Here is a 27,948-nt window from a genome sequence, read left to right on the forward strand (position 1 = left end):
AGGTGAAGGTCCAGGGATGAGGGGAGGCCCTGCAGAGATGCCCAGGATGGTGGGGGGAGGGCCCAACCATCCATCCCGGGACCCCCTCCAAGGAATAGCACCGAATCCTAAAGGCACAAAAAGTCCCTCTTCCTCTCCCACCCCCACCCCTTTGCTCTCTTCACCCCACCCCTCTCCTACCCCCAACGATTAAAGAACAAGACACAGGCATGACAATGATGCAGAACGTACTCTACAAAAGTTATAATGAGCCTGCAGAAGGGGTGATCTGTACAATGGTGGGAGTCACTGAGCCCAGCCCACCCTGGCACTGGGAGAACCAGGAGGGCTGAGGCAGTACACAGCCAGGAAGAGGAGAGAAGGGGCAGCACCTGGGGCTCCGAGTAGGCACTTGGGGGGTGGCCCCAGGCTCAGGCCCAGAGAATGGGGAGAAGCACAGGGGTGGGCTGATGGTGGCAGTGGCGGGCAGCCAAGCCCTCTGTGTGGGACCAGGGACCACAGATCACCTCCATCACACCCCCCAGCTCTGGGCATGTGTAGACAGGGCCCACACACAGGCACAGACACACCAAAGGGAGGCTGTGGCCTTCTTTGGAGGTTCTCTTTCCCCTGCCCCAGCCAAGGGGGCCCCGGAAGGAGGTAGGGGGCTGTGGCAGTGCTCCCAGCAGGAACTGCTTCCCAAGCTGAAGGTCAGGGATGGGGGTCCATTGTTGACAGAGGAGGAAGGACACATCTGCATGGGGGTGTGAATGTGCACACACGTGTGTGCACTCCTGAGGGACTCTCCCACATCTGTGACCTCAGTCCAACTGAAGAGCTCTGAGGACACATGTCTGAGGACCCTCTGGGGCTGGCCTTTCTCCTGGTTTCATCACCATCCCAGAGTAGGGGCACATACTGGGCTCTTGCTTACCCACCATTCATGAAGAACCACGCAGCCACCCAGCCGCTTCCAGACCTCAAGGGAAATTCACCAACCAACCCCCAACACAGAGCCCTGGGGACCTGGGGACAATTAGCCGCTTAGATTATCCACATCCTCAGGCTGCTCTTGTGTCCACATCACAGGACTTGCCCAGCAGAGTCCTGATGCCCTGCCACACCCCGTCTCCGACCATCTCAGGCCTGGGAGACTGAGGCAGAGGGTGGATGTTTTTCTCCAGCCCAGAGCACGCCTGCTGGGCCTAGGGACGATAATACTGCAGCCAGCTGCTCTAGCACCACGTGTCTATTACCCTGACCCTCTGGGTCCCTGCCCCAGGCTGCACAACAGAGAGGGAGGGTGAAGGACAGGGTGGGGAGGGCGGAGTCAGGCTGGGCCCCACCCCAAGGTGAGCTGGCAAGGTCACCAGTCACCCCCAATACTCCAGCCTGGCACTCCAACTCCCCAGCATGGCCAGTGGGAGGAGAAAGGGCCTGGCCGTGCTAAAGGCAGGTGTGGGGACTAAAGTCAGGGCATTTGGCTGAAGAGTCTAGCTGGGACCTCCTCTCTGGGGTATATGGTGGGGAGGGGAGGCAGCCCAAACTCTTCCCTTCACAAAAATGGAGGAAGTGAGTAAGTCTCCAGCCTGGGGAGAGAGGTGGGGCAGACGATAGCCCCTGGGACAGGCCATGCCCACCCCTGACATACACACACCCACCCAGCTCTAATGGGCACATCGTCTAGTCCCCGGGGCCCCAGTGGCCCCTGCCTTTCCTCTAGCCTCTGACAAATCCACATGTCCTTTAGGGCCACTCGGATGGGGGTGGTTCCAGGGCTCCAGGACCCTTCTGGGTGCCTCCAGGCCACACCCTCTGCTGCGGAGTGTGGAAAGGCTTTCAAGGGAGACGACCCACATGGTCCTGGCCCCTAGGGAGGGCCCTGGGGGCTACTGGTCTGGCGACTGTGAGGACCTCCAGGCCCCACCATGGGTTGTGGCAACTTGCAATTCATTTTGGTCTGGGGAGAGAAGCCCCTTGTTATCTGTAGAGAAAGAGACAGAAACAGACCTCAGATGAGGGCCTTCAAAACATCATCTTAAACCAAGACCAGCCATTTTGACAGCTTACCCTCTCCAGATAGGCTGACGATCAGGGAGAGGAACGCTGACCTAGGGGTTCCCTTCCTATCCCCCAAACTCTAAACCAGACTGCTTCCCCACACCCACCCCTGCCCAGACATGTAGGGTAAAGGCCACAGATACCAAAGGGCTCTGGGACGCCATGAGGGACGGGCAGGGCAGAGACGGGCCGCAGCATGGCCAGTGTGGCAGCAGCCTTGAGCTCCCCATGATAGCTGTTTGAACATGATAACTCTGCCCTCCCGTGGGAGTCACCTAGTCCCTAGGCTTTAGAGCCACACACAGACCAGGGCTCAAGTCCAGCTCTGCACAGAGCAGCAGCAGAGCCTTGGGGTGAGCTACTCGAACCCTCTGAGCCTCCACTTGCTCCCCTGGAAAATGGAGACGACGTAACCCCTGTGCTTGGGAGTTAGGGAGGATTGAAGGAGAGGATACACGCAAGGATACATCTCCAGTACCCGGGAAATGGGAGGGTTCCAAACATCTCAGCTGTGATTACTACGACTACTAATCACAGACTAAGACACCCATTTCCCCACATTTTGATATCTCCAAAATCGAGGTGCATTTTATATTCACTGTATAAGCAAACCTTGTGTCATCATCAAAGGGGCAGCTTCTTTTTCTAAACTGGGGATATAGAAGATAAGTAGGGCCTCTTGTAATTGATGGTGATTTAGACTTTATGAAATACGGTACTATCCCTCCTTCTTGAAAAGGCAGATCCCCCCACTTTCCAACCCCTATCTTCCCACCCCTTCAAGGCTGAGGCACTCACAGCTCTGTGTCCTCCAGGGCGGGTGGGCGCTCCAGCGCCTGCCTCCGCCTTCGCACAGCGCCCATGATCTTCTTTCGGGATCCCAAGGGTACGCTGATGCTGCGGAGGTCGAGGTCCGAGCACAGCATCAATGCCTCCAGGTCGATCTTCTCCTGCCTCAGGAGGGAGGTGAAATCCTCCATGTGCAGGGAGGCCAGGAAAGTCTCCAGCGGGCTTGTCTCAGGCTCCAGGTCCTCATCCAGGCCCAAGTCCAGCTCGTCCCAGGGCAGCTCCTCCCCACAGCTGCGGTCCTGCAGGCTGTTGGCACTGCCCAGGCTGTCATCGTCCAGGCTGGGGGAGCTGTGCAGCCGACCCCGCGGTGTGCCCCCGCCGTCGAGCACCACATCCTCGCGGCCCAACCCATGCAGCCCGCTGCTCAGGTAGTTCCTGCGGAATACCATGGTGCCCAGGCCGGGGCGGGTAAACAGGGAGTCGTGGCCTGAGTCGGTGCTGACCTCTGAGTGGGCAGGTTCGACCGCCAGTGTGGCACGGGAGACGCTGTCCTCGTCGGAGAGGAACATGTCCCGGAGCGGGGAGCGGCCCCACTCCTTGGGGTTGGCATAGTTGCCCTGGCGCACGAACATCACGTCGCTGCCCAGCTGCAGGCCCGAGAGAGAGCGCACGCTCTTGCGGCCGTCCTCGGAGACCTTGAAGGTGCCCTCGCCACCCTGCTTGCGCCGCTCCAGTTTCCGCTGGATCTTGGTCTTGACCCTGTTGGTGCCGTGCAGCGTGGCCTGCGAGTAGGGCAGGTGGCTACCCAGTGCCAGGTGCTGCAGCCGGCGACTCAGGGTGCTGGACGTGGTGAGGCTAGAGAAGCTGAGCGTGTCGGAGCGCTCGGCCAGCTCGCGCCGGTAGCGCCGCTCCATGCGCTCATGGTGCTTGCGCTGCATCTTTGCGCACTCGCGGATGCGCCGCTCCGCCTCGCAGAAGGCTTTGTCCTTCAGCTTGCCCACCAGCTTGGGGTTCAGGCTGCTCTGCTTGGCCGCGATGGAGTCCAGGTAGCGCACACACTCCATGTGGCCCTTCATGGCGGCCATGTCCAGTGGTGTGTGGTAGTCGTTGTCCAGGCACCAGATGTTGGCCCCGAAAGACACCAGGAAGGAGAGGCAGTGCAGGTGGCCATTGGAAGCTGCCAGGTGCAGGGGCGTGTTGCCCCAGATGTCACACTTGTCTGGGTCACCCCTGCAGTGAGGACACGTGGAGACGGGTGGTGAGGCATGTCCAGCTCCAGAAGGCAGTCGGCAGTGGCTGCTGGTGTGAGGAGCTCCCAACCTGGTTCATCCTCCCCACAGGCACACAAGAGGGACCCGAGGCCCTGAGACCTCTCCTCTGACTCCTGGAGACACTCGGCCCTGAGCCTCTAGACTGACATAGAGTGAGCCCAGCAGAAAAATGGCCCCAGGCACTCGGAGGGTGGGGTGAAAGAGAAGGCGGGGCCAAGGCGGGACCTTCCCCAAGAGAACTGAGGGCTGGGAATCTCAGGGGATAAATATTTGATGCCCAGAGAGAAAGGAGTGAATTATTCATGGAGCCCAGTGGGGAGATGGCCCAGAGAGGTGGTGGGCCAGGGCCAGAGTCTGGGTCTCTAGGCAGGCGTGGAAGTGGTGGAGATGAGCGTGGCTGCGTGTGCAGGAGTGATCATAAAAGAGGGCAAGAGGGTGGTGTGTGCTGGGCCTCAGCCCTGGGTGAGTACACGAGGGCGCATGGCTGCGTGGTGGCAGGCATGGCCATGTCTGTAGGGAGCAGGGCCAGCCCTGGCAAGCCTGCGTGTGAGAGCAGGTGTCGGGTCTTGGCCTGAGCCTGGAGGGGAGCGTGGGGGCAGCCAGGACTACAGAAGAGGAGGAGGGAAGTCTGCAACCTGGGCCCAGCAGCCCTCCCCTCCCTGGGCTGCCCCATCTTTGGGAGCCCAGTGAGGCAGGCTGGCTTGGGCCTGTCCAGGGGACCCATCCAGCCCCCTCCCAACACCCTGCACAACAGACTGTGCTTCACTTGAGCAAGCTCCTGCTGGCTCCTCCAAGTTCTACCCTCCCTCAGGGGCCTAGCTCAGCTCCTCTGCCCTGAGTTAATGAGGCCACAAGGCCACCTCACACGGCTGGAGAAAGAATCACCCCTTTGTCATTACAGCTCCCTGAACAATCCCCTCCTCACTTCCGCTACTTGTCACCAAGTCCTGCAGGACAATGTGGGGAGGTGCTGCTTGGCATCTGGTCCATACCCCATCAAACCCCGACCCTGCCCTCTGTGGGAGTTGGGGAGGTTTAGAGCACAACGGGGACACCCTCTTCTCCTCCTCCCATGAGTCTCAGAGAGTAGGAGCAGGAGGGCAGATTACTAGATGGCTTCCTGGAGCAAGGAGGGGCCAGTCTTGGCCTCTTGGAACATGGCTTAGCTGCCTAGTCTTAGGGGCTGCTCCCACCTGCTGCCCGGGCCCAGGAACAGCCACCCAGGGAGTGCAATGGGGGGGGGGGGTTCCCCCATCCACCACATGCTCAGGCCACAGGCCAGCACCTGGCATCAGGGCCAGCTGGGCCCCTGCCCCTCCACCACGATCTCCCAGGGCCTGAGATGCACATATTGACCCTCCTGGGGCATCTCTTTCACTCCTTTTCTCTGTCCAGGCCGCCCTGGTGCCCAGTTCAGTCTGACTTTATAAAACTGCTGGGGGCAGGGAAGTTGTCCACAGTGTCATTCAGCCCCGGAAAGCCCCCTTCAGTGACCCTGAACCCTGCATTCCTCAACTGCTACCTCCAAAACCCTTCCCTGGGCCTAACACCTGGACTCTGCCAACCCCTGCCCCCAGAGAGAGGGAGGGTGAGGGAGACTGGTGGGGGAGGGGCACAGATGGAGTCATGGGTGGCTGAACCAAGTGACATTTGGTGCTGTGGACAGTGTCCATAAATCCCAGCAATGAGCAGGAAGAGAGCATGTGAGCCCCAGCATGGGGGAGGAGGCGCTGCTGGGAGAGCCCTTCGGATCCCAGGCTGGGGTGGGTAGTGAGGAGCCGCTCCTTTCCTAACCCCTCTCTGACTCCTCTGAGACTTCAGCACCTTCTCTCTGGTTCTCACTATGCCCTCACTCTTGCTTCCAGGTGCCATCCACCCGGGAGATATCGCCCACCTTCCCCTCACACTGCAGCCCCTCCCACAGTCAGAACCCCCAAATCCTAGTCCTCCCCTCCTAGCCCCATATCCAGGTCACAAATGTCACACACCTCAGCTTGTGTCCCCCTCCCTCCCATGACTGCCAGGCCCCAAGGTCCCACCTTAGGGTCTGTCGCTAGAGAAGGGAGCAACTCAGAGGAGAGGGTGCCACGGAGTTTGGGAGAGGGTCTAAGGGGCCCCCATCCTGTGCTGGGGTGGGTACTCACCCCCGGCTCACGATGATACGCAGCGACTCCAAGTTGCCGTGGTAGGCAGCCCAGAGGGTGGGGGTCATGCCATCCTCGTCGGGGGCGTTCAGCTCCTTCCGGGTGGCCTCCTTGAGGAGCTCCAGGTAGCCGTCCCGGGCCGCCCGGTGGTACTGGTCATTCATGGCGCCCGACTTCGACGGGGCGGGCAGGGGGCACGGGGAAAGGCCCCCCGGCGGAGGAGGGCGGCGGGGTTAGGACTGAGGCATGGGGTTGGAGGGGACCGGGCAGGGGCCGGGGCCGCAAGGCCCGGCTGCCGCAGACGGAGGGTGCGGAGCGCCAGAGCCGCGGCTACACTGACATCTGAGCCGCTCACCCGGCAGGAGGCGGGAGGATTTCCAGCGGCCCAAGGGAGCCGCCCCCGGGCTGCCCCTGGGTCCTAAACACCCTGCTTCCGAGATCACAGGGGTGACACACGCGAGGTCCTACCCTCTCTCCAAAAGTGCCTACCCCAGAGCCTCGCCCCGTGAGCTCCAGTCTGGGGACAGTCCGAGATCTGTCCTCACTAGAGCCCAGGCGCTGCGGCTCCTGATATGTCACCCGTCAAGGGAACAGGCCAAGGGCTGGGGAGAGATGTCTGAGAGCAGTCCCAACCCTTAGGACAGTGGGCCTAAGAGGGATCGTAGGACTGACCGCCAGTGAGCCAGTAGGACCGGACTGTCCTGGCCGCCACCCGCTCCCGTGGGGTATGCAAGCCGCGTTCCAGCAGGTGGCGCTAAGAGACCGGGCGCGGACTCCGCGTGCGGAACTTGGTACCCACGCCCGACTTCGCAGCGTCCAGCGGAGCGGGGGATAGGGGAGCGGGATAGAGGAAGAAGGAATTTCGATCACTGTGAGGGTGCCGGGGAAAGGGTCTCGAGGGTCCGGGCCAACAACAGAGGAGCACAGAGGTACAGGCTGCGCCGGGGATGGGAGGGAGCCAGGATGCCTGCGGGCCCTCGGGGCGTCCACTGAGCATGAGATCTCCGGGCAACTAGCGGGCGGAATCACAGGGCGCGGTGGGCGCCAGGGGCGGGGTGCCCTCTGGGTGCCGCAGTGCAGGGCGGAGGTGACGGGGCGGCGGGGGAGGGGGCGCCTCTGAACGGGTTAATATAAATCTCACCTTATCTGGCTCCGGCGCGCTCTTCCCTAAATTCAGCTCGGAGAAAAGATGGATCATGTGAGTGGGACTGAGAGGTGTACGGAGCTGAGCTTCTGTGGCTGTAAATCACCCTGTCCTCCCCGCTATAAAGCGCCTGTCCCACCAGGCGTGAGAGGAGACGCTCGCCGCCCTCTGACCCCAAGCTCAGCGCGGGCTCTTGGCCCAGCCAGGTGAGTGCCCCGGCCAGAGGGCTGATGGATTTGGGGAGAGGGGACCTCGGACGGAGTCCGACGGTGCTGCCATATCGCGAGACTGGCAGACTCAGCTTTTCTCTTCCCCATCGCAGTTCTTCCTCCATCACCCACCCTCTGGGTTAGGAACGACCCCCAGTCCCCAAATCTAGGGATAAGACGGGAGAATGAACCTGGGGTCCTGTCCGCTCCTTCCTTACAGTGACCCCTGCAACCTCCTGCCATGTCGGAGGAGCTAGCCACCGGCCCCAAGGAGAGCCCGCGGGCGCCGCGGGCAGGACCCCGCGAGGTGTGGAAGAAGGGCGGCCGCCTGTTGTCCGTGCTGCTGGCCGTGAATGTGTTGCTTCTCGCCTGCACGCTCATCAGTGGCGGTGCCTTCAACAAGGTGGCGGTGTATGACACCGACGTGTTCGCCCTGCTCACCACCATGATGCTGCTCGCGGCGCTCTGGATCCTCTTCTACCTCCTCCGCACCGCGCGCTTCCCCGACGCTGTCCCCTATCGAGATGCGCACGCCGGCCCCATCTGGCTCCGAGGTGCCAGGGAAAGTGTGGGCGGAGGTGGGGTGGACCAGGCAGGGAGCCGGAGGCTGGGGCTCTCCTAGGAACAGTGGAGTGAGTGCACGTCGAGGTAGAGGGGTCAGAAGCCCCCCCCCCCCCCCCCCCGCAGGAGTAGATGTGGCTGAGGGACAGGTGGGCAGCTCTTGAGGGAGAAGAGAAAGGGAAAGGCAGGGAGCCGGAGGCTGGGGCTCTCCTAGGAACAGTGGAGTGAGTGCACGTCGAGGTAGAGGGGTCAGAAGCCCCCCCCCCCCCCCCCCGCAGGAGTAGATGTGGCTGAGGGACAGGTGGGCAGCTCTTGAGGGAGAAGAGAAAGGGAAAGGTCCTGGAGGAGGGACGAAGGGGAACGTCTTTGCCCTGTCTAAAGATGGGAAAAGGGTGGTCATGGGACATCTTCTGATGGAGGGCAGAACACAGATGACAGCTCCAGCTGAAAGAGCCCATGTAGGGCCCTTCCCCTTGTCTATGCAGCCCCAAGAGATGGGGGCTCAGTGGGACATCCATCCACACACTCAGTCATACACTCATCTTTCCATCCACTCATTCATCTTTCAATCCATCCATTCACCTAAACACCTATCCATCCATCCAGCCATACATCCACCCACCCATCTATGTAACCACCCACCCAACCACCCATCTAGCCATCCTTCCTCATATTTATAAGCCTTCTCTCCTGCCTCTCTGATTCCCAGGTGGGCTGGTGCTGTTTGGGATCTGCACTCTGGTCATGGATGTCTTCAAGACCGGCTACTACTCCAGTTTCTTTGAGTGCCAGTCGGCCATCAAGATCCTGCACCCTCTCACCCAGGCTGTGTTTGTCATTGTCCAGGTGGGTGGGTGGGAGGAATGTCCTTGAGTGTCGTAGAAAGGAGCCAATATCTGGCCTGGGGTCAGGAGACCTGAGCTCCACTCCTCTTCTACTCTGAACAATCGAATAAGGTGGGGATAGGATTGTAGTGGGAATATGGGTCCATACATCTGGAAGGACTTGGCAAGGAAGTAATATGCAAATGTGAGCACCTACTGAGGGGCCCTGTGATTTCATTTCAACCTGAGCAGTGCCTGAGCAGAGCAGTTAATGCCTAAGAGGTGTGAGTTGTGGCAACCAGTCTGTCTCCTAGAACGGAGCTGCCCTCCCTGGGTGCCCGTCGGAGGCATCGGTCTCAGCCCCAGGTCCTGCTGTGGGCATGGCCACTTTGGACTCAGATAGACAAATATATATGTATGTATAGCGTAAATAACACTTTTGAAGACCTTCTGACTGAGCAGGACTGGTCTTATACGGGACTAGAACAGACCCCAGCCCCATACCACGACCAGAATGATCACATGTATGGTTCCCTCCCATGAAACATCACCCGTGTGGCCAGGTTTCCACAATTCAATACATGTATGACTTTGGCATTTATATAGTTTTAGTCTTTTACATTTTATGGGCTTGAAAGAGACTCAGGTAAAATGAAAATACAGATACCCCCACATAGCAAGGGTTTGTTAGCAGCCAGATGAGAGTGAAGTCTTGTAGGGTAACAAAGGATGAGGTTGGGGCAGGGGGTGTTGTCAAAGGGAAGTGAGAAGTCACCAGAGATTCTTTCTGCCTTGGACACGACCTAGCCTGAGGCTGGTCTTGCTCTCAGGAATAAATAACCAGACAGTCCAAATTCTGCTTGACCTCCACCTTGCAAAACACAAACTCCGAAACCAGAGAGTTTTACAGATGACATTTTGCACATTATTAAAGAGCAGAGTACTATTTTATATGGATCGTTCCATAGAAGAGAAAGCTCTTGGTCTCATTTTGCAAAGCTAAAATAAACTTAATAACTTAGCATGAGGGCTCTTGAGGTAGACAGAAGTTTATGCTGGGCCTGGATGTGGGCACTCTGGAGTTTAGCTGTGTTTGTTCTGCAGAGTAAATGACCTCGCCACTCTCTTGCAATACAGACTTACTTTCTCTGGGTCTCTGCGAAAGACTGTATTCACGTCCACCTGGACCTGACCCGGTGAGTGCCTGTTCCACAGCTCGATGGCCTTGCCCACAATGCCACTGCTCACCTTGCAGGAGACATGAGGGCTTTCCAACCTGAGGCAGGGTCCTCTTCATGCCCCTGGGGTGGGTTTCAGCCAAAGTCCCCTTGCTTTGTCAGCTTGATTTCCATCCTCCTGTGCTGTGCTGTGTGTGTGTGTGTGTGTGTGCACCTGCCTGTGCTTTGGTGGGATGGGTTATGTAGTGCACTATATGTCCTTTCCCCTAGGACAGGGAACAGCGGTGGCCTGACACCCCCCGGCCCTCTCTTGGATGGCATCCCCACCAGGCTGTGTTCCTTCCAAACTCAGCTTCCTGTTCACACAGGGGCCTGACTGTTTCTTGTTTCTCAATACCGTCTCCCAGCGTAGCTCCCCAACCCTCTCTCAACTTCGCCAGTGACCCAAAATGAGCCAAAGACACTCACTGGCCTTTGATCTCCCTCCCCAAACAGGTGTGGTCTCATGTTCACACTGACCACCAACCTGGCCATCTGGATGGCAGCTGTGGTGGACGAGTCCGTACACCAGGCCCACTTCCACAGCAGTTCTCACGGCAACGCCAGCCACTCCCGCCTCGCTCCTGACCGTGAGTCCCCACTGCAGATGAAGTCTGGCCCTATGACTTCCAGAACTCAGACTGGGTGTTTTGTGCACTTTTAGAGTCAGTCTCCCATGCCCTCGTGAGAGAGGACAGCTTCCTCCTGCTCCAAGCTCTGACCCTTGGAGGTGTGGGTGACTCAGGAAGGGGGTATCAGGGGCACCCTCTCACCCTGGAGGGTGCAGCCTAGGCCTCACTGTCCAGGTCTCCATTCCACCAAAGAAGGGACTCAGGCTCCAGGACGAAAGGGCAAGGGTGATCAACCTGGAGGGAGGGGAAAGGAGGCAGAGCTGCTCGAGGAGGAAGCATGGGATCAGATGGAGAGCCTGGCAAGAAGCTAGAAATAATAATCACGATGACAATAGTGACAATCTATTGAGCTCTATACGTCTGGTGCTGTGCTAAGTGTCTTAACCCCCACAACTTCCCTATGAATGGGTAATATTAATACTCCTATTTTACAGATGAAGAAACTAAGGCATGGAGAAATTATGTAGCTTGCCCAAGGTCACAGAGCTTGAAATTGGAGAACTAGTGTTCAGATCCATCTTTGCTTTTAACCAGTATGCTATATTGAGGCAGAATGGGGTCCACAGTCCCCTGGTTTTAATTCTCTGGACTTCTCTAGGGCACCTCACTAACTAGGACCAGACTAGATGGCTGAGTCCATCGGGACTCCGCCTGAAGACACACACACACACCAGTATGGAAGCGTCTAGAACAGAACACACAGGCCAGCCATGGGGAGACCCCAGTCCAGCAGGATAGACAAAGGGCCTCCTTTCACATACAGAGGGCTTCCTGAGGATGGCTAAAATCAACCTGGGGAGGTGGCCAACTGAGCATGCTGGGCTGCTGAAAGGCACGCTGCAGAGGCACGCTGAGCCTGCCCTGGGGTTCAGAGCCGGGTCGTTTGAGTCAGCTCTGCTGTCACAAGCCACCTTATCTCAGTGAGCCTCCGTTTCTTCATCTGCAAAGCCAGCTGGGATAGTTCTGAGGATCAGAGAGATGTTTGCCAAGGCCCACAGCATCCTACAAAGCACAGTCTGCGTGAAGGACAAGACACCTTTCAGTGTGGTTCAAACAGAAGTGACGGGAGGTCATGGTCCAGACGTGGGCACAGCTGCTTGCTTTCTGGGCTGAGCAGATGCTGGGGAGAGCTTAGAGGAAGCTGGAACGTGAGGGGTTTCCAAGAAGGCTACTTCCTATCAGGATCAGAACCTCATCCATCTCGAAGAGCCAGGGGTCATTACTGATAGGGACAGATGGGCAGTGTTTTCCTGAAGAAATGGGATGGGATGAAGTGGGCAGTTCTGCGGCTCAGATTGTTTTTCCCCCTTGAGCAACCGTTATTGTTTACTGCTGTGTCCCACAGTCTCTGGCACACAGTAGGTGCTCAATAAATACCTGTGGCATGAATGAGTATGCCAGGCCCTGTGTAGGCATTTGGGATATGGTGGTGAATGTGGCAGACAGAGACCCCGCCCTTACAAAGGTCACAGTCCAGGCCTGAGGCTCTTCAGACGGGGTGCCTCCAGGAAGGTGGTAGGTCAGTGCGGCTCTGTACCCCTCTCTCCACAGCGGAGCGTGCGGGCAGCCAGGTGGGAGGAGACTGCCCCTGCGACACGGCCATCTGCCAGATCTTTCAGAAAGGCTACTTCTACCTGTACCCCTTCAACATTGAGTACAGCCTCTTCGCTTCCACCATGCTCTACGTCATGTGGAAGAACGTGGGCAGGCTGCTGGCCTCTTCCACCCATGGCCACGGCCAAGGCCACGGCCACGCCCCGTCCCGGGTCAGCCTCTTCCAGGAGACCTTCTTTGCCGGCCCGGTCCTGGGCCTGATGCTCCTCATGGTGGGGCTGGCCGTCTTCATCATCTACGAGGTCCAAGTGAGTGGGGAGGGGGACCACAGCCAGCACGCCCTGATCATCCACTACAGCTTCAACATCGTCTGTCTGGGGCTCATGACCTTGGGCAGCCTGGGCGGCTCAGTCATCTACCGTTTTGACCGCCGGGCCATGGACCACCATAAGAACCCCACGCGGACCCTGGACGTGGCCCTGCTGATGGGTGCCGCCCTGGGCCAGTACGCCATCTCCTACTACTCGATCGTGGCCGTCGTGATAGGCGTGCCCAGGGGCCTGCTGGGGGGGCTCAACCTGGCCCATGCTCTGCTCACGATTGCCCAGCACACCTTCCAGAATGTCTTCATCATCGAGAGCCTCCACCGGGGCCCCCCTGGGGCTAAGCCTCACGAGACCCCTCCCAAGGAGCCCTGCCTTACCTTTGCCAACCTGGATGCCCTCCACCCCTTGCCCACCTGCCCGCCCACCCCCAGGCCGGTTGGCCCAAGCCCAGCAGGCCCTCAGGAGGCAAAGGCCATCACCTTGGCCCCCAGGGGCCACTGGAGACGCCGATGCCTGAAGGACATTTCTCTGTTTCTCCTGCTCTGCAATGTCATCGTGAGTAACTGGAGGTGTAGGGGTGGCTGCAGGGAAGAGGAGACCAGGAGGTTCTTTCTGGTTTATTCACTTGACCTTCTCTGTCTTGCCCCAGCCTACTAGGGAATCTTACAGGTCTCTAGCGAAGGAGCAGATTCAGAGGGGATCAGGGGCAGCCCCCAGGCAAACAGCATCTCAGGGCACACGGAGAATGAATTCGCAGTGTACTGGCATCTAGGCAGCAGCCAGAGCTAGAGGGACCCCAGGGAATGCTGACGGGGGGGCTGGGTGGAGGTGAGAGTGGGGGCCCTCCCCCCAGGTGGGAGGTGTGACCGCTCCTGGGAACTTGTGATCAGCCTATTTCTTAGAATAATTGGAGCCATGTCAGGAAGTAGCAGAGCCGGGTGTACGTGTGAGCAGGACTGTTAGCAGAGTGCAGCAGCAGGCTGGCTGGGAAGCGGGATACCCACAACAGCCGCCCCTTCCCCAGGGACTCAGCAAAGTCTCTGACTAAAAGAAACTCCTCTAGTTAGCAACAGACTTCACCCAACACAAATATATGCCATGTATAGAAATACTCTTCATGAAGGTGCACCCCAATAAAGAAACATTCCTAATATAGCTACAACGCAACAGAGAAATGTCCCAGTGTAGATACAGTCCCCAAGAGGAAATCTCTAATACAGAAACATGTACCCACATAAGTACACCCCAAAGAAAGAACAAACCTCTAAATAAATTTTGCTCAATATGAACATAGTCCATTTAGCTATAACCTCCAATAGAAAAACACTCATAATATAGAAACAACCTTAATGTGGGTATATCCAATATAAAACACATCTCCAGAGAGAATTCTACCCTAGCTTCACCTACGTGAAATACACCAACAATCCATCCTAACTGAGGTGCTTTCTTAGTGAAGTCCCTACTTTAACTATTGCCCATCTTATAGGTCACCTTAAAAAAAAGGGATCAGCAATCTCCAAACTACCAGTGGAAGCAAGAAGGCTCAAAACTTCATCGTATCCTGAGCCAGCTTTAGTGCAGATGCCCAGCCCTGGTTCCGTGCCACCTTCTGCCCACCGGGCCCATAGGCTGGGAGTCACCTTTGGGGAGGCTGTGTTTGCTCTAGTATCTATGCCTGGATCAACTCTGAAAACATCATCTCCAACTCCTTCATTGTATAGGACAGAAATAGGCTCAGAGGGGAGCTGTGATGTGTTGAAGGGCAAAGTTCGTTGGGGTTGAGGAGGGTGGGGCTAGCCTAGAAGCTTTTGTTCTTTGCCTCAGACCCCACACCAGAACCTTCTGAGCTCAGAGCCAGAGATGAAGCAGGATTCCAGCTTCAACCTCCTCGCAGACCTGGGAAGGGGGCAGGGCGTGGGGGTGGAGCTGGAGAGCAGAGCTCATAAAGGGCTGTGGTGGGGTACCCTTCTGCTGGATCTGAGCCCCTGCCCAGGATGTGTCTGATTCTGCAGCCACCCTGCACATCTCTCTCCAGGAGAGGGCCGCTGATTTAGCCATTTGTACCAAATTCTCACGCCATCTATTGAAACCTCTTTCCCCTCCCCACATCCCAAAAAGTGGCCCAGACTGAGGGTGGGAGACGTGATCACAGTAGGGAGCCCTCACCTGGAGGTGGGCAAGTTCAGTTGGGCACATTTCCTGAACTCCTTAGTGAGTGCCAGTCCTTGCCTAAGATGCAGGAGGTCCCCACTCAGCAGCTTCCATCCCCTGCCATTCACCAAACTAGAGAACTGGGATCCCCAGCAAAGCCCACATAAATGACCCAGTCTGGGCCAGGTCCTAACCGTGCCCTCTCTCCCACAGCTGTGGATCATGCCCGCCTTCGGGGCTCGCCCTCACTTCAGCAACAAGGTGGAGGTGGGCTTCTATGGCTACTCCCTCTGGGCAGCCATCGTCAACATCTGCCTGCCTTTCGGCATCTTCTACCGCATGCATGCTGTCTCTAGCCTGCTGGAGGTCTACGTGATGTCCTGAAGCTCCGCCCCGCCCCACGACGGAGACGTGGAGGGAGGGACTCAGCTCATGTACCCACCCAGAGACCCTCGGGAATGAAACCCAGGCTGGCAGTCACTGTGCCACATTACCACGCTTTCCTGCTGGCCTCAGAGTGGAATTTTCACAAAAGTTTTTTTTTCTTTTTTCCCAGGATGAGTTTTTAATTCACAATCAGGAGATGCCTATCCACCCCAGCATGACCCTGGGGCATGGGGCTAACCGGGAGGGAGACGTCTCCCTGCAGCTGTAGGACTAGTAACTGTTGGTGGCTCCAGCTCCACCCTTCATCCCAGCCCTGTGACCTGGCCAGTGCTGCCATCTGGAGCTGGGAACCAATAAACCTGCAGTTTGCTCCCTGTCCCCCACTTCTTGTCTCAGCTGTCCCATCTGAGATGATCACAGGAGAGGATCTTAAGGGTAGGAGCTGGGAAGGTCCCTGGAGATTTTCAGGTCTCAAGCTTTTCAGGGGTGAGCTGAGTCTGAGTTACAAACCAGTTACAGACTAGTACCTGGCTGGCTGGGAGGGGCTGGCGGGGTACCCAGGCTGCCCCCATCCTCTTCCCTTTATCCTCAAGTGACATATGCATTTTTTATGTGTTCCATGACACAGGAAAGGTTAAGAAGGACTGACCTAGTCCAACTACCATTTTACAAAGAAGAAAACTGAGGCCCAAAGAGGTAAAGTGACTTGCCCAAGTCACACAGCTGAAGGGAGCCAGAGCCTTTCTACTGAGCACAATAATTTGCAAACAGCACAACTTCCCCCCCACACACACACAAAGAAAATATTTCAGAAACCCAAGTTTATAACATAGATATAAATAGAGCTGTTCTAGATTAAGAGGAGTTAGGGATGCAGGTCTTCACCCCTGAGGCCCCACCACTCCCACTCCCTGGGGGTCCCTGAGACTCCTCTACAAAAGGTATAGAGATGGACTCAGCAAAGAGAGAGACTGAGAATGTCAGACTGAACAGAGAGAGATGGAAAAGGAGGCCCAACAACTACTGTGTTTCCCAAAAAATAAGACCTAGCTGGACCATCAGCTCTAATGCATCTTTTGGAGCAAAAATTAATATAAGACCGGGTATTATATTTATATTATATAAGGCCCAGTATTATATTATATATTATATTATATTATATTATATTATATTATATTATATTATATTATATTATATTATATTATACCCGGTCTTATATTGTAGTAAAATAAGACCGGTTCTTATATTAATTTTTGCTCCAAAAGACGCATTAGAGCTGATGGTCCGGCTAGGTCTTATTTTAGGGGAAACACGGTAGAGGAGGAAGGATTGGTGGCCGGGAAAGTTAGGCGAAGGGAGGACAGGCGGGGCGTTGGGAGGGGAGTGCGCTGGGAGGGAGCAGAGCGTGGGAACAGCCGCAGGACTTCAGAGGAAAATGTGCCTGGTCCCTGCCCTCTCTCTCCTGAGGTGGGCGGGTCTCAGAAGGCGCAGGAGGAGCTGAGGAGGGCCAGAGGGGGCGACTTCTCACCATACTCACCTCTTGCCCTATCAGAATGGGGTCTCTTCCGCCCCAAATTCACTGTTTGACTTAGGGAGAGAGAGGGTGCTGGAACACGCGGGGTGGCAGCAGCCTGGCCTGGGGCAGAGTTGGGTACAAGAAAAGGCAACCCCAGACCTGAGGGTTCCATTTCCTGTTTGGCCGCCAGAGGAAAGTGTGGCCTGAACCCCGCAAGGCCTTTACTTCGGCCTGAGAACCTTGCACCCCACCTCACCCTGGAGGCGGTCTCCCGTGGGTCCCTTGTCCCTTAGCTCCGCGCTTGCACCGCCTCCAGCCCCGCCCGCCCATCTAGCCGCCTCGCTATTGGCTGCTCCGTCCCAGCCGGAGCCCCCGGCGGGTAATTAAGGAAGGATTAATGAGATCTCCAAAGTCAACAACAAAAAAAATCGATGGGCCGCAGAGCCCGAGCGGCGGCTGCGCAGTCCCGCGGGGAGAGGGCGTCGGGGGCATCGGTCCGGGCACTATGGCCTCACCTGGACGGATGACCGGTACTGTGCCCACAGTTGGTGGTCAGCCGGCAGCGCTGCCTGCCCAGGCCTCAGGTAAGGCTCTCCGGCGGTGCCCTTAGGGCCGGGAGCGCCCTCGAACTCTGGAGGAATATTCCGAGAGCCCACTAGGACACTCACACCTACTCCGCCCCCAAAGCAGGCTTCAGGGACTAGGGGCTGCGGGGATTGGGGTGGAGGGCGGGAGGACTGTGGGGAGGTCAACACTGGCTACCCGAACGCCCGCCCTTTCCTGCCCCCCTACCTCCTTTCCACGGATGGGCGCGCACAACTGAAAGGTTGCGGAGGCCAGGAAAAAGAGAAAAACCCGGATGGCGGGGGAAAGGGGTGTGGGGTTGGGGCTGCCTGGACGCCCGGTCTAAGGCATACGTGTAGAGGCTGCCCAGGACCCCACAGTCCCCCGAGTGGCTCGGAAATAAATCCCGAAGCCCCCTGCCCTGCGGTCCTGGCCGGACGCCGCGCCCCGACGGCTTCACGGCTTTCATCACTTGCCTCTAAACGCGGCCCACAAACCAGTTGTGCGGGCTCTTCCTTGGGCTGGTGTCGCGCCGAGAGGCGTGCCAGAGGGCGGTGGACTCCTCCTTGTCAGTTTCAGGCGCCCTTACCCTCTTCCTGCGACCCCTGAGTGCGCCCCCCTCTCGGTCACCGACCCTGCGCGGGGTGGACCGAATCCACCACTTTGAGGGCTCCCTCTAGCGGCTGTTGGACGGTTGAACCCCCGCCGGTCTGGGGTGGGAAATGTAGGGCGAGGACCCTGGAGGGAGAGGACCGGGGAACCTTCAGTATCCTCTCGAGGCTTGCAGTTCAAGGAAAAACCGCCCCCCGAATTCACCAATAATCCCGACCCTTCCAGTCACTCCAGGATTTCAAGAGAACTGGAAGTGTACAAATAGCTAACACTGAGAGCTTTCTGTGTGCCAGACAGGAATTCACATTCATTTACCTAAATTAAATCATTTAATTTTAATAAAATCTAGCCCTAAGAGGTAGGTATTATGCATTAATTCCTACGTTTATTCATTCAAGAAATCTTTATTGAACGTCTACTATATACTGGGTACTGTTCCATAGTTATATGTCTGCTTTTACAGATGAGGAAACCAAGGCACAGGTAGTCTAAGTAGCTAGCCCTAGATCACACAGGTAGTAGGTGTCAGAATCTGGGCTCTTAAATCGTTAGGTTATCCTGCCTTGGGAAGAAGGGGGAGAATCTGGGGAAGGAGGGACGGAGCAGTCAGGGTTGGAAGAGAAGGAACAGGGAGGTGTTCCCATGAACCTCAGGCTTGCTCAATCTGGGTGTGGGAGCCTAGAAAAAAAAGATCCTGCAAAGTCTCCTCAGCAGTGACACATAGAAAATGTTTATTGGAAAGGGTCTCTGTCCACAGCTCTGGTGCTGAAAGTTCCCCCAGAAAATGCCAGAGTCATTTGGCAAACACTGGTTGATGTCATGCTGTGCCATGTTTGGAGGGTCCAAGTGAAAGAGGATCTTTTCTCTGCCTTGGAGGAGCTCCTGGTCTTGAAGGGAGCCAGCCAGCAACACCCACAGAACCTCACCAGACAGTGCACACCCACTCTCAATAGACATGTGGGTGGAGAGAGAAAGCTTCCCAGGAGAGGTATTTAAGGTGGGTGGTGAGGATGCCTTAGAGCCACAGTGGAGTACACAGGCAAGGCAGAAAGAATAGCGGGCTCCAGGAGTGTGATGGCGGGAGGCAGGACACCCCATTAGAAATGTGGAGCCCTCTGGCTGGGCCTGGATGGACAAGGGGAGCAGGTGCCTGGATTGTGACGAGGGGGCCAGACAGGGAGGGGGCAGAACTGGAACAAGAATGACAGAGAGGACTAGGAAAGGTTCGTTTGTAGAACCTTTCAAAGAGGACCAAGTTTTATTATTCGATTTGCCCCAGAAGAGAATAGTAGAAGGTATGAATATTGAGCAGATTGCCCATGGGAGAATGAAGGGCTGGAGAGCCTGCGTTTTAGAACCAAATGAGATGAGGGTCTTCTGGTGGTTATATAATGGAAAATTCTGAAGCTTCTGAAGCTCAGAGTTCAGAGGGAGAGTCAGAGGGAAGCAAAGCTAATTAAAATAGAGCATGAGGGGTGGACTCCAGAAACAAGCATGGAGCTTGGTGAGGTGACCAAGAGGGGGCACCTAATCCAGCCTTGGCATGGGGGCTCAGAGGAGGCAGCTTAGAGAAGGCGGGGCTCTTCTGAGTCCTGAAGGACAAGCTGCAGTCATCCAAGGGGTATGGGAGTTGGCATTATGGGCAAAGGGTCAGGTGTGGGTAGATAGGGAGGTGAGCAAAAGCAAGGGCATTCTGGGAACTACAGCAGGATGGCACAGCCTATGGGCAAGTGGGGTATGAAGACAATGCTGGAGATGTAAGTCGAGGCCAGACCAGGAAGTAACAGCAGCTACCCTGCCTTGAGTACTCTGTGTGCTCCAAATCCATATCACACACACACTGCCTCGTTTCATTTTTAAAGGCCGTGCTAGGCAGTTTGGACTTTATACTAAGCGCAGTTGGTTGCTTGCAGTAAGGGAGGGGCACGGTGGGCAGGGAGACCAGTCCAGGAGAGAGGTGGCGGGGGGGGGGGGGCCCGGAACTAGGGTAGAAGTTGGGGTCAAGAAAAATCTAAGAGCAATTTGGGGGCTGGAATGGACAGGCTTGGGGCCTAAGAGGATGACCCATGAGGTAAGAGGGAAGGATGCCCAGTTCCCTGCTGAGAGATGTGGGGATGGAGATACAACTCGATGAGCTAGTGAGCTTAGAAAGCAGGCCTCCTGCAGCCTGGAGGACGGGGACCGCGATCACTTAGAATCCTGAGCCCAGAGCACCAGGGATGCCACGGCAGTGGCAGGACCAAGGGGGAGCACCTGGGATGGCAGGGAGTGGCGAGGGAGCATTCCTGTCAGGACAGCACCCAGCACCAACACGGTGTCCCCCTCTCTAGAGCAGCTCAGTCCCACAAGGAATGGGTACCCAAAGGTCCACAGGGGGAGTGTGCAGGACTCCAGGAAAAGGCCTTGAGCTGCACGTATGAGGTGACCTAGGTCTGGGTCCGAGAGGCGTGACAAAGGGGTTAGCCTGAGTGAAAGCTTGGGGACGGTAAGGAAGGAGCGGGAGACATTCAGGGTGGAGGAGTGTCAAGGCTGGTGTTCCTCGTGTGCTGGGTACTCACGGGGCGTCCAGGAGTCAGGAGGAGGTGGTGCCAATGGAAGACCGTTCTGTCAAAGTCAAGTCAAGAGTATGGCACTCCCGCTGATCCCCACCTCCCCCATGCTCAGCGTGGACATCACAGGTCACTCCCGGACCTTTGTCCCCTAAGCCTTTACAATTAATTTCCATTATATAACTAGTGTGTTTTCTAAAAACTAGAACCTTAAACCACTCCCACTCCTAGTACTGTCCTCTCTTCCCACAGGAAACTTCTATTGTGAATCTGGTAGGTGTCTTCTAGACCTTTTCAAAGTAATTTTATATACCCCCATCTGTACGCATAATAGAGTATTATTTCAGAGCACAGCATTCTTTCCCACCAGGCCCACACTCAGCCTCAGGATCCTTCTCAACACACAACACTAGGCAACCATTACCTGCAAATCAGTCAGAACAAGAAAGGGCACCTCCTTGCTCTTTCTCTCAGGAGTGAAATTCCTTCCAGAAGTCAGCAGAGCACAAGCTGCCTGTTGGCAAAAAGGCACAGCCCTCGAAACTGCCCAGTGGCCAACCACCGTGCAGATGCCCCCGGCTCCCTCGGCAGCTATTATCATTCCATCTTTGGGTCAGGCTCTAAGGCAGGAAGTGGAGGTAGGGGGCAGGTGGTCCTCAGGCCAGTCAAAATAATCAAAATAACGTGTGTGGAGCACAAAGTGCTTCCGTATCCCCTGGTCTATTTGAACCTCCCAGGGTCCTGTCAGGTAGATGGGCAGCTGCTATTATTTCCAACGTTCTGACTAGAGAGATTGCCCTAGGTCACACAGCAGTTAGGGGCAGGAGTAGAATTGAACCCAGGACAACAGGCAACCAACCAGGCTCCTTTCTCCCTCCCCAGCACCTGCGGAGGCTCCACCCGTGGCCTCTCCAGAAGCACAGGAGACTAGAGCAGCTCCAGCCAAGGAGAACCAAGTGGACATGGGGGCTGAGGTGACAGAGACCCACGCCTCGCCCCGCCAGAAGTCCTGGCTGGTGCGGCATTTCTCGCTGCTACTGCGGCGGGACCGGCAGGCCCAGAAGGCGGGGCAGCTCTTCTCAGGGCTTCTGGCCCTCAATGTGCTGTTCCTGGGCGGAGCCTTTATCTGCAGCATGATCTTCAACAATGTGGCCGTGACTCTGGGCGACGTGTGGATCCTGCTGGCCGCACTGAAGGCCCTCTCCCTCCTCTGGCTTCTCTACTATGTGGCCGGCACCACCTGCCGGACGCACGCCGTGCTCTACAGGGACCCTCACGCAGGATCCATTTGGGTGCAGGGTGAGTGTTGGGGTGCTGGGTGGATGGAGAAGGGGTGGAGAGGGAGAGCCCCATTCCAGGGGAGGTGCCAATGGCCTCCTGGCTCCGCCAGGCTCCCTGCTGCTCTTCGGCAGCTGTACCATCTGCCTCAACGTCTTCCGTGTGGGCTACGACATGAGCCACATCCACTGCAAGTCACAGCTGGAGCTCATCTTCCCTGCCATCGAGATCATTTTCATCAGCGTCCAGGTAACAGGCCTCGCCAGTCCCCACGCCACCGGGCACACGCTATCCCTACCCACGCAGCGTGCACAGGCACCCCAACTTATGCATAGAAACAGCCTGATAGGCAAATACCTACGTGGCCCAGAGTGTGTACACACACCACAGCCCCCCACAGATGCCTGTCTCCGTGGACCCTCATCCACACACACCTGCACACACCATGTCCTGAAATGCAGACACCTTCAAATACATCTGCCTGTACCTACTTGCATATACCTAAATCCATACCCCCAGATACACAAAGCTACTCCTCCTAGTGAATAGCCAACTCCCTCCTGACTTCCTGTTCTGTACTAGGCATTGCGTTTCACTTTCAACATCTCTTTATTTCACCAATAAGTAAGCATTCCCCTGAGAGGTAGACATTTTAGTCCCATTTTAGAGCCGAGGTGACTGAGGCTCAGAGATATCTTACCAATGGCCCAAAACCACACAGCAAGGAAACGGTACAGCCAGGATTCCAACCTGGGCTTCCTCGTTGTCTCTTCCATGGTAAATACACACAAACAGCTGGGGCACACACCCCAGGGTCCCACCCGCACTCCCACCCCCAGCTCCTGGGCTCAAGGTCCTGTCTCTTTCAGACCTGGGTGCTCTGGAAACACTGTAAGGACTGCGTTCAGGTCCAGACCAACTTCACCAGGTAAGATGGGAGCGCCTTCTCTTCCTCCAACAACTCCTGGGGCTCTCTGTCCCCAACTAGTGCCTGTCCCCCACAGCTTCCCTGGACATGGTGGCCCTGGGGCTGCAGGTTGGTCTGGGAATGGTCCCGGGAGGCCCCAAGGCTGCCTGTCCTGAAGTCCTAATGCCAGACGAGATCTGGTTTGGGAAGACAGTGGTCACCCCAAAGGCAGTGATGGTGCAGGTCGGGCACCCAGGGAGCCGGCCAAGCTGTGTGGGCAGAGTGTGGCATCTCTTCCAGGTGTGGCCTGATGCTGACCCTGGCCACCAACCTGCTGATGTGGGTTCTGGCCGTCACCAACGACTCCATGCACCGCGAGATTGAGGCAGAGCTCAATGCCCTCATGGAAAAGTTCTCAGGTACAGAGGAGACCATGACCCTCACCCCTGAATGTACACACACACACACACACACACACACACACACACATACACACTACACTCCCTCAAACAGGTGAGGCTCCATGAGTCTGTAGAGTTGGGAGCAAACTCCAGAGTTCCCCTCATGACTAAACAGAAAACAGACATTTGCCAGTAGTACCCGTTCTGTGCCTGTCCCATCAGGTATTGGCACCCTGCAGCCCTGCTCCAGGCATCCATCTAGCTGTCAGCAAGCTAGCCACTAATCCTGGCTGAGCTAGTCACTGATAAGTCCAGGTATGCACCCCACCCCTGGTATTTGCATTTTATTTGCAAGAAAAAAGCCTTCAGGACTGAAAAGAATGTCTTCCTAATACAATTGTAAGTGCCTGGAGATATCAGGAGGGATGGAAGATTTGTGGGAAGACAGAAGGACCCACATTGTTTCATGTGCCCCATCCCCAGCTGTGCAGCCTGCCCTTAGAGTCTGTGTCCCATAAACCTACGTGGGAACATCGCTGTCAGTGGGATTCAGCCACACCTGTATGTGTACAGCCCTGCCCCCCCCCAGGTGGCATGGCCATCCTGACCTGTGACAGCCTTCCCGGCACACCCCCCGTGCGTTTACACACCCGTCACATAAGTCATGGTGTGCCTGTAGGTTGTGCACGTTCTTTGTACTCTGGAAACGTTTCTCAGAACTGTGCAAAGAGAATTTTTTGTAAGTCACATCATAGATATTTTTTTTATTAAAATATTCAAACATACAGTAGAAGAACAAGACAGATCCATCACGCAGACGCAGTGGTTAACACTTTGCCATGTTTATTTCAATTTTTTGCTGAATTACTTACATTACTGAGATCATGGCGTTTCGTCTCAAAACATTTCAGTATGTAGCTCTTTAAAATAAGTATATTTCGCTACATTTCCATAATGCTATTATACTTTCTAACAAAATTGCTTAACATCATCCCCATCTTCTACATAAATCTATATGAACTTTCTCCAAGCAGCCCATGGAATGTCTTGTATGGTGGTTTGTTCAAACATTCAGCGCATTTGGTTGTCCAGTCTCCAGTCTTTTTTCCTAACGACACTGAAATTTGTTAGGTTGCTCTCTGGTAGTAAGTGACATTTGGCTTTTGCCCGTCTCCCCTGCTTTTCCTAGAAAATGGAAAGGCATGGACCAAAGTCTCGATTAGGTTTAGGCTACACACTTTGGGCACCAGCATTCCACAAGTCAGGCTGTGTGCCCTGCACCTCGCAGCGAAGCGAGATGTCTGCTCAGCCCACAGTGCATGCTGCAAAGGGGTCAGGTGTAGCAGCCAGATCCTCCCATTAGAACACTACAGGTGTCCCCTCGTGTCCAATACGTAATCTGTGGAAGTGACATTTGGCACCAAAGTCATCATACGTTCAATGCTTTACATAGTAAGCTTGGTACCTGGTCTGGAATAGCTTTGTAAAGGAATGACCATCTGTGATTTCTGTTTGCTCTCTTTGGGCCTCAGTTTCCATACCTGTGAAATGGGTGGCTGGGTCCCTTCCGCCTCTGGCATACGCCGGGGTGAATGGGACTGATTTGTGCAGCTGGTCTCCTCAGAGCAAGGCCCACCTGAACGTCTGTCCCCTCTCATCCTGTCCCCTCCCAGGCAATGACACCAACACCTGCCTGTGCCTCAATGCCACCGTGTGTGAGGTCTTCCGGAAGGGCTACCTGATGCTCTACCCCTTCAGCACTGAGTACTGCCTCATCTGCTGTGCCGTGCTCTTTGTCATGTGGAAAAACGTGGGCCGCCGCCTGGCCCCCCACGCAAGCGTCCTCCCCAGCACCCCGCCCTTCCACCTGCTCGGGGCCATCTTCGGGCCGCTGCTGGGCCTGCTGGTGCTGGTGGCAGGCACATGTGTCTTTGTGCTTTTCCAGATTGAAGCGAGTGGCCCTACCATCGCGCGCCAGTACTTCACCCTCTACTATGCCTTCTACGCAGCCGTGCTGCCCGCCATGAGCCTGGCGTGCCTGGCGGGCACGGCCATTCACGGGCTGGAGGAGCGAGAGCTGGACACGCTCAAGAACCCCACCCGCAGCCTGGACGTGGTGTTGCTGATGGGGGCAGCGCTGGGCCAGATGGGCATCGCCTACTTCTCCATCGTGGCCATCGTGGCCACTCGCCCCCATGAGCTGCTGAACCGCCTCATCCTGGCCTATTCCCTGCTGCTTATCCTGCAGCACATTGCCCAGAACCTCTTCGTCATCGAGGGCCTGCACCGCCGCCCCCTCTGGGAGGCAGCTCTGGAGGGTCTGGGGGAGAAGCAGGACGCGGAGCCGCACCGCCGGGGCTCCCTGCTGGAGCTGGGCCAGGGCCTGCGGCGGGCCTCGCGGGCCTACATCCACTCCTACAGCCACCTCAACTGGAAGCGGCGGGCGCTCAAGGAGATCTCGGTCTTCCTCATCCTCTGCAATGTCACAGTGAGTGACACGCCGGCAGGCCTGGGCAGAGCTGGCTGGGTGGCCCCAGAAATCCTCAGTCAGGAAGGACTGGATCAAGGCGCATTCACTGCGCATTGCCGGTCCTCAGGGTGACTGGCTTATGTCTTTGCTTGTCAAGGACGCACACCTCTTTCCAACCAGCTCTGTGCCACTTGAGAGCAGAGCTTGTCCCCCTGCTCCCTGTGAGGTGCCTGGCATGAACGAATGTGCCAGTAGCCAAGTGCTCTTTACAAACAAACATGTAAGACTTCTACCCTCAGGAAGTTCCCTGTCTAGTTGGGGAGACACCAGGGGACCAGGTAGGGAATTACCAAATAATTAATTGTCCACTGAATTCAGTCAAAGGGAGAGATGAGAAAGCGCCAGGTTTTCTAAAGAATCTCTAGTGGGATGTGTTGATGATGGTTGCTCAGTCCCAGGTCCCCTTCTCCAGACAATAGCTCTGCATCTTGTGAATCATCACAGTGAGTCCCCGCAACAAGCATTATTGCTGTCCCTATTTCACAGATGAGCAAACTGAGGCTTAGGTTGTCTGACCTGCCCAAGATCCCACAGGCTTAAGTGGCAGAGCCAGGACAAGTCGGGGTTGTTTGAGCTCACGTGGGCAATGACTGGTTGGCAACACACCTCAGATGCTGAAACCCCTGGTCCAGGCAGAGCATCAGTAATAAATTGGCAGAGCAGAGTAGGAGGTAAGAGAAGGATGTGTGGGCCTGAGTGGCCAAGGAAGGCTCCCTGAAGGTTTGATCTGGGCCTTGAGAAATGGGTAGAATTTTAAGGGCTGGGGTGGAGGGGTCCGAGACAAGTAGAAGGATGAAGCTGGAACAGAAGAAGGTGGTTAAAATCAAGGTACAGGGGAGCCCTGCTTGACAGAGCAGGTTGAACCATGGGTGGTGGCAGCCTGGGGTCTCGTGATCCATCTGGAGTTCAGGCTGGCAAGCCAAGGAGGTGACTGTGGTCTGGGTGAGGGGGACATGGCGGGGACAGGGCTGGCTCTGAGGGATATACTGGATGAGCTGCTGGCGCTGGGGCCTTCCTCCCCTGAGCTGCGGGCCTGAGGGCGTGGGCGCACCCCTCCCTCACTCCACACTCTCCTCTCTTCCCCAGCTGTGGATGATGCCTGCATTTGGCATACACCCGGAGTTTGAGAATGGACTGGAGAAGGATTTCTATGGCTATCGGACGTGGTTCACCATCGTCAACTTTGGTCTGCCCTTAGGAGTCTTCTACCGCATGCACTCTGTTGGGGGGCTGGTGGAGGTCTACTTGGGGGCCTGAGGCTGCCCAAGGAACCCACCCCTGCAGAACCCTGAAGTGCCAAGGCTGGGAAAATGTAGCCCAGAGTCTCTGAGCAGACGCCCCATTCCAGGGGAGCCTAGGACAGCCTGGGTTCCCCGAAGCCTCCCCCTCCCTAGAGCCTTGTTAAATTGGGCGTGGGGTGGGAGCATTGTTCACAGCCCAAGACCAAGGGCAAAACCTGGACACCGAGTTTCCGATGCCCACCCCCTCAGGGGCACAAGCCTGGCCCTGCTCACCAACACATCAGTACAGCCCACGGTGCACCCAGGAAGCCCCCACAGCTACTCTGGGAGGGCCAGCCCTATATGACTGAGTCTGGGGAGTTTGGAGAGGGGCGCTCCTGCCCAGCCAGTTCTCTGGAGCCTGCGTCCTGCGGGGGGAAGGGCACGCGGTCTAAGCTCGGCCCAGGACATCCTGGAAGCTTGCAGCTGGGCAGGGAGCCCTGCCCCTCTCTCTCCACACAACCTAATGAGCTCATTAATTAGCTGCCAGGCAGGGTTCAACAGCTCTCTCCTGCTGCCATAAACTGATTGATTGCATTTGGGCTTCGTGGCATTTGTTCCCAGGGACAGAGCTGCCACTCTGGGTATGGTGGGAAGGGACAGTCCTCCTGGCACGGCTGTGGGGCTGCGAGAGTCACGTTTCTGGTCCCAGAGGGGTCTAAACCAATCCTTGCCTGGTCTGATCCTTGCGAGGTGGAGAGGGGTCAGGGCTCTCGACTCCCCGCCCTCGTCAGCATGCCATCTCTCGGACACAGAGCCCCAGGTGACTTTCTGGAGCTGGCTTACCATGGGGGCTGAGGCCTCTGGCTGCTGGGTCCCCAGGCCTGCTGGATCCTCTGAGCCATCAAGCGGAAGGGGCAAGCATGACAGCCCATCCGTCTTTCTGATCCCAGTGCAAATAGAGGGCTGGGCCCAGGGTGAGGCCCAGGGTGAGGCCGGGAGACAGCAGCCCCGGGCCTGCAGGCGGCTTTGCATACCTCTGGGCCCCTGCCCCATGAAGCTGGGCACGGGTAAGCACAGAGCCAAAGGCCCAGGGACACCCCAGTATCTCCCAGTGGC

The 27,948-nt window shown here is 56.5% G+C and overlaps 3 protein-coding genes across 3 annotated transcripts; 2 read left to right on the forward strand and 1 right to left on the reverse strand.

Moving 5' to 3' along the window:
• Positions 1–239: 239 nt before the first annotated feature.
• USH1G (USH1 protein network component sans) lies at positions 240–6,589 on the reverse strand. The gene is made up of 3 exons (XM_033091597.1): positions 6,245–6,589; positions 2,839–4,059; positions 240–1,963 (listed from the first exon to the last, which is right to left on the reverse strand). Exons 1-3 carry the CDS (start codon positions 6,406–6,408, stop codon positions 1,960–1,962), a joined length of 1,389 nt encoding a protein of 462 aa, XP_032947488.1. The 5' UTR covers positions 6,409–6,589; the 3' UTR covers positions 240–1,959.
• A 453-nt stretch (positions 6,590–7,042) lies between these two features.
• Positions 7,043–15,626, forward strand: OTOP2 (otopetrin 2). The gene is made up of 8 exons (XM_033091596.1): positions 7,043–7,173; positions 7,422–7,594; positions 7,818–8,151; positions 8,868–9,004; positions 10,120–10,178; positions 10,656–10,789; positions 12,383–13,266; positions 15,079–15,626. The coding sequence occupies exons 3-8, from the start codon at positions 7,839–7,841 to the stop codon at positions 15,247–15,249; spliced, it is 1,698 nt and encodes a 565-aa protein (XP_032947487.1). The 5' UTR covers positions 7,043–7,173; positions 7,422–7,594; positions 7,818–7,838; the 3' UTR covers positions 15,250–15,626.
• A 1,492-nt stretch (positions 15,627–17,118) lies between these two features.
• OTOP3 (otopetrin 3) lies at positions 17,119–27,550 on the forward strand. Its single transcript, XM_033091136.1, has 7 exons — positions 17,119–17,352; positions 21,376–21,792; positions 21,884–22,020; positions 22,641–22,699; positions 22,979–23,097; positions 24,753–25,567; positions 26,696–27,550. Exons 1-7 carry the CDS (start codon positions 17,166–17,168, stop codon positions 26,864–26,866), a joined length of 1,905 nt encoding a protein of 634 aa, XP_032947027.1. The 5' UTR covers positions 17,119–17,165; the 3' UTR covers positions 26,867–27,550.
• The last annotated feature ends 398 nt before the right edge of the window (positions 27,551–27,948 follow it).

The sequence above is a fragment of the Rhinolophus ferrumequinum genome, chromosome 21, assembly GCF_004115265.2.
Source record: "Rhinolophus ferrumequinum isolate MPI-CBG mRhiFer1 chromosome 21, mRhiFer1_v1.p, whole genome shotgun sequence".
Lineage (NCBI taxonomy): Eukaryota > Metazoa > Chordata > Mammalia > Chiroptera > Rhinolophidae > Rhinolophus > Rhinolophus ferrumequinum.

Coding starts and splice junctions, on each gene's coding strand:
- USH1G (XM_033091597.1), bottom strand. CDS start 6,408: ATGAATGACCAGTACCACCGGGCGGCCCGGGACGGCTACCTGGAGCTC. Junction 4,060..6,244: donor CGTATCATCGTGAGCCGGGG/GTGAGTACCCAC, acceptor TCCTCACTGCAG/GGGTGACCCAGACAAGTGTG.
- OTOP2 (XM_033091596.1), top strand. CDS start 7,839: ATGTCGGAGGAGCTAGCCACCGGCCCCAAGGAGAGCCCGCGGGCGCCG. Junction 10,790..12,382: donor CTCCCGCCTCGCTCCTGACC/GTGAGTCCCCAC, acceptor CTCTCTCCACAG/CGGAGCGTGCGGGCAGCCAG. Junction 13,267..15,078: donor TCCTGCTCTGCAATGTCATC/GTGAGTAACTGG, acceptor TCTCTCCCACAG/CTGTGGATCATGCCCGCCTT.
- OTOP3 (XM_033091136.1), top strand. CDS start 17,166: ATGAGATCTCCAAAGTCAACAACAAAAAAAATCGATGGGCCGCAGAGC. Junction 21,793..21,883: donor AGGATCCATTTGGGTGCAGG/GTGAGTGTTGGG, acceptor TGGCTCCGCCAG/GCTCCCTGCTGCTCTTCGGC. Junction 22,700..22,978: donor GTCCAGACCAACTTCACCAG/GTAAGATGGGAG, acceptor CATCTCTTCCAG/GTGTGGCCTGATGCTGACCC.